This window comes from Triticum urartu, chromosome 1A (assembly GCF_056163025.1).
Source record: "Triticum urartu cultivar PI428250 chromosome 1A, HENAU_Tu73, whole genome shotgun sequence".
NCBI lineage: Eukaryota > Viridiplantae > Streptophyta > Magnoliopsida > Poales > Poaceae > Triticum > Triticum urartu.
This window is the reverse complement of record NC_141873.1, coordinates 428,822,486-428,824,567: the sequence shown is the minus strand read 5'-3', so window position 1 is coordinate 428,824,567 and position 2,082 is coordinate 428,822,486. Positions and strand designations below refer to the sequence as shown.

The 2,082-nt window shown below is 56.0% G+C and overlaps 1 protein-coding gene across 1 annotated transcript; it reads left to right on the top strand.

Moving 5' to 3' along the window:
- The first annotated feature begins 584 nt into the window (after window positions 1-584).
- On the top strand, window positions 585-1,539 carry LOC125515989 (uncharacterized). Its single transcript, XM_048681473.2, has one exon. The coding sequence runs from the start codon at window positions 896-898 to the stop codon at window positions 1,439-1,441; it is 546 nt and encodes a 181-aa protein (XP_048537430.1). The 5' UTR covers window positions 585-895; the 3' UTR covers window positions 1,442-1,539.
- The last annotated feature ends 543 nt before the right edge of the window (window positions 1,540-2,082 follow it).

The window sequence follows — 2,082 nt, the reverse complement described above, 5'->3', positions numbered from 1 at the left end:
TTAAGAAAGCTCTAACTTCTATGCTTATAGTTCAACCTCTCAATCGGAATTTGCCTTTCAAAGTTATATATGATGCTAGTGATTATGTTGTAGGAGTTGTTCTTGGTCAAAGGGTTGATAAAAAATTGAATGTTACACACTATGCAAGTAAAAGCTGACGGTCACGAAATCAACCCCCTCAATTGTCTGCCATGGCTCAAATCCTAGGGAGCATGGTGATTTTAAGGACTATGGGCATGAGACAGTGTCCCTGTAAGACCAGCGTGTTATGAAATTGAACTGGTCACAATGATAAAGTTCAAAAAAGAAAATGGACCGGTCATATTAGAAAAAGTGACGACCACATTATATTCCATCCATTTGAACGCATCATCTACTCCTATCTAACAACGTGTCGCCGCACCACCAATCCAAAACGTCCCTATTGCTCCCTTGCTAGATCACCAGTCCGGTTAAATAATGTTTTCTCATCAGATTTTACCCACCCTCCAAATCATTCGTTTCATACTCCTATTAATTGTTTTTTTGACGCGGCAGTTCCTTGTTTCTCAACTTAACTTACACCTGTGACGAAAGGGAGATGGGAACAAGAAAGCTGTCCGTCCAAGCCAGCCAAAGCCAAAGCCAAGCCAAGCCAAGGCGACAACGTTGATGCAAATGCAAGCGCAAGCTGTGTGTGCGGCCGCAATAATACCACCAGTCCACCACACGGAACCGAAATTAGGTGCACGCCCTCCTCCCCGCTCCCCTCCCCTCCGCAATCCCCAAACCAGCGCCGAAAATCGCACCGCCCCGCGCCGCGCCGCCACCAGACGGCGGGTTTGGCGGGTTGGGGCGCTCCCGTGGCCGCCGTTGCTGTCGCCGCGTGTCCGCCCTGGCGGTGGCGGTTGCATGTATGCGGGAGGGGAGAGCCAATGGCGGGGCCGACGGCGAGAGAGGCGGCGCTGACGCCGCCGCCGCGCTTCGGCGGCAGAGGCCGGCCCGGCCCCACCCGCCCTCGTCCGGCTCGGCCGCGCCGTCTTCGTCGGGTGGAGGAGAGGGAGGCAAGAAGCAGGGGAGGCGCAAGAGCAAGCGGCGGGAGCAGGTCGTGAGGGCGATCCGGGACCGGCTGCCTCCCCCGCCCGCCTGCTGGGGCAACGTCTCGGTGGTCCGGGAGAGGAGGGGCCGGAGGGAGAGGCCTGGCGCCGACGCCGTCCGCGGCGAGGAGGAGGGGCGCTCCGGCGCGGGAACCGCCGCACTGCCGGCGTGGTGCTGCCTCTGCCCCGAAGGGGACTGCTCGCTGGAGCCCAACCCGAGCGCCAACGGCAAGGAGGACCCCGGCCTCTGCGCCCTCATCGAGCGCAACGACTTCTACTCCGACGACTGCAACCCGCACGCCGCCGCCGCCGCCGAAGACGACGACGACGACGGCGCGGCGAGCCCCGCCGCCGATTTTGATTAGGTGCCCGTCGGCCGATCCGCCGTTCGTTGCTGCACATTGCTGTACAAAAAGTTTTACATCCGGAGAAAGAAGAAGGTATACACAGGTTTCTTATTTTTCCTCGCGTTGCGTGGCGTCCGGTCGAGTTCACCTTCCCCGTGCCTTTTCCACCGTCGGCGTGTAAAGCATCCATCTACCGCGTGAGAGCCATGGGACGCGTTGGTGCCAAGAGGAAACGACGTGCGATGGATTTTCTCTTGCCTTTTGCATCTTTTGTCTCATCGCATGCCAATCAGTGCGTTGGATTGACTACTACTGCTACTCCGTGATCGCCTTTGCCATTGTGGCACGGCGCAAGAACTTTTTCACATTGCCTTCTCGCTGTGACGTACTTCTTCTGGTCGGAATTACTCGTCACAGAAATAGATGTATCTAGATGTAAATAATTCCAAACGGAGGGAGTAGCTGTGCAATCCGAAGTGTGCCTTTCGTATTTGGCGGCTGACTTGGCCAGCGGGTGACGTGTAGGTATGCATGTACTCCTACTTGTTGTGCTTCCTACAACAAGAAATGATCTGATGAAGAGTACAGCTCTGAACGTTTGCATGATCGGGCAATCGCAGCGCCCAGGTCATCTATGTTTCGACCTCATTTTGTCCATC

What these genes read in the sequence shown, in the direction of transcription:
- LOC125515989 (XM_048681473.2), top strand. Translation starts at nt 896, where the DNA reads ATGCGGGAGGGGAGAGCCAATGGCGGGGCCGACGGCGAGAGAGGCGGC.